This window comes from Trematomus bernacchii, unplaced genomic scaffold (assembly GCF_902827165.1).
Source record: "Trematomus bernacchii unplaced genomic scaffold, fTreBer1.1, whole genome shotgun sequence".
NCBI classification, from domain to species: Eukaryota; Metazoa; Chordata; class Actinopteri; order Perciformes; family Nototheniidae; genus Trematomus; species Trematomus bernacchii.
In genome coordinates this window covers 150,547-152,055 of record NW_022987802.1, presented here as the reverse complement: position 1 = coordinate 152,055, position 1,509 = coordinate 150,547, and the positions used below count along the sequence as shown (strand labels likewise).

The 1,509-nt window shown below is 47.8% G+C and overlaps 1 protein-coding gene across 1 annotated transcript; it reads left to right on the top strand.

Moving 5' to 3' along the window:
- Positions 1-349: 349 nt before the first annotated feature.
- On the top strand, positions 350-1,297 carry LOC117498268 (olfactory receptor 6N2-like). The gene has a single exon (XM_034150283.1). It carries the CDS (start codon positions 350-352, stop codon positions 1,295-1,297), a length of 948 nt encoding a protein of 315 aa, XP_034006174.1.
- Positions 1,298-1,509: the final 212 nt, after the last annotated feature.

The following is a 1,509-nucleotide window of genomic DNA, read 5'->3' as shown; positions in this document are numbered from 1 at the left end:
CATATATTAATGTCATGTTTCTCATTTTTCGTGTTCATTGTGAAGATGCTTTTGCCTGTTTCTGATTCATGATAGATATTTATCATTGACTTATACATTAATGTTAAAGCAGATATTTTAGTATCTGATTGTATATTAATTAACTGTAAATTCATATTCTATGAATACACGTTTTAAATATGAATGTTAAATAAATGTGTTTCCTTATTCCTACTGTATATGTCAATGTGATATAAACTAATGTTATATCCTTTATTTAGATGTTAACAGGTTGGTTAGCTCTGTTGTTGTTGTTACTGTTGTTGTTGTTGACCTGAGGTCACAGCGTGTTGTTTGTTGGGGTCTCCTCATGACGTCAGCAGGGTTTAACGTGACCTCGTCCCTGACGCTGCTCGGTTTCTCCTGGCTGTCTGGCCACAGCTCGCTTTTATTCTTCGTGTTTTTGTTGCTGTACCTCTTCGTGTTGTTCAGTGACTCTCTGGTGATTTATATCATCTGTTCGCAGCGAGCTCTTCACCGGCCCATGTTTGCCTTCGTGGCATCACTTCTGCTGAACTCTCTCACAGCCAGCACACTGATTTATCCTAAAATTCTGTCAGATCTGTTGCTGTCCGGCGCCGGCTTGGTGCAGGTGTCCCGGACTTTGTGTCTGTGCCAGGGTTTCTTTCTTTCCTCTCTTGGTGGAGCTAGCTTCATGCTATTGTCGGCCATGGCCTTTGACCGCTACCTGTCCATCTGCCACCCGATGCACTACGCTGTGCTGGTAACTCCTGCCAAGGTGGTGCTGATGTTGCTTTTCTGCTGGATGCTGCCTGCCATTCTAGTGGCAGTCTATACGCTGCAGGCTAGCCGCTTACCGCTCTGCAGGGCGCAGCTCAACAGGGTCTACTGCGACTTCTACAGCATTGTGAGCCTGAGCTGCAGTGGTGCTGAAGCGCAGCTGAGTGGACTATACATTCTGCTGATCGCAGCAGTTATCTTGTTCCTGCCCGCCACCTTCTTGCTCTTCTCCTACGCTAGGATCCTCTTCATCTGTCTGCGGCGCTCACGTAGCTTCAGCAGCAAAGCTCTACACACCTGTCTTCCTCACCTGCTCGTCTTCTTTAACTATTCCATCAGCATCTTCTTAGATCTGATGCTTCGCCGCCTGCAGAGCAACAGAGAATCTGACTCCACCCTCATCACCTCCTTCCTGATTCTAGTACCCACTGTGCTGAACCCCGTGGTGTACGGACTGAAGTTAAAGGAGGTGTTCACGCATGTGAAGAGGCTGCTGAGCTGCCGCAGAGACAGCTGATCCCAACACTGTTTGATTGCACCACACAAAGATCCATGCAGCCAGAAGCATTTGTTGCACATCAGGAGAAACAGTGCGGCCCATAGTCAGTTGATCACCACAAACATAACTGAGAGCGGGAAACATTTTCTAGGCCTCCTTCTCGGCTCCACGTCACCATGGGCCATCCCCAAGAGGGTCCCGTCTCCGTCCTCCCCTAGAGGGTCCTGTCA

Excerpts from the sequence above, each read along its gene's own strand:
- LOC117498268 (XM_034150283.1), top strand. The coding sequence starts at position 350 with ATGACGTCAGCAGGGTTTAACGTGACCTCGTCCCTGACGCTGCTCGGT.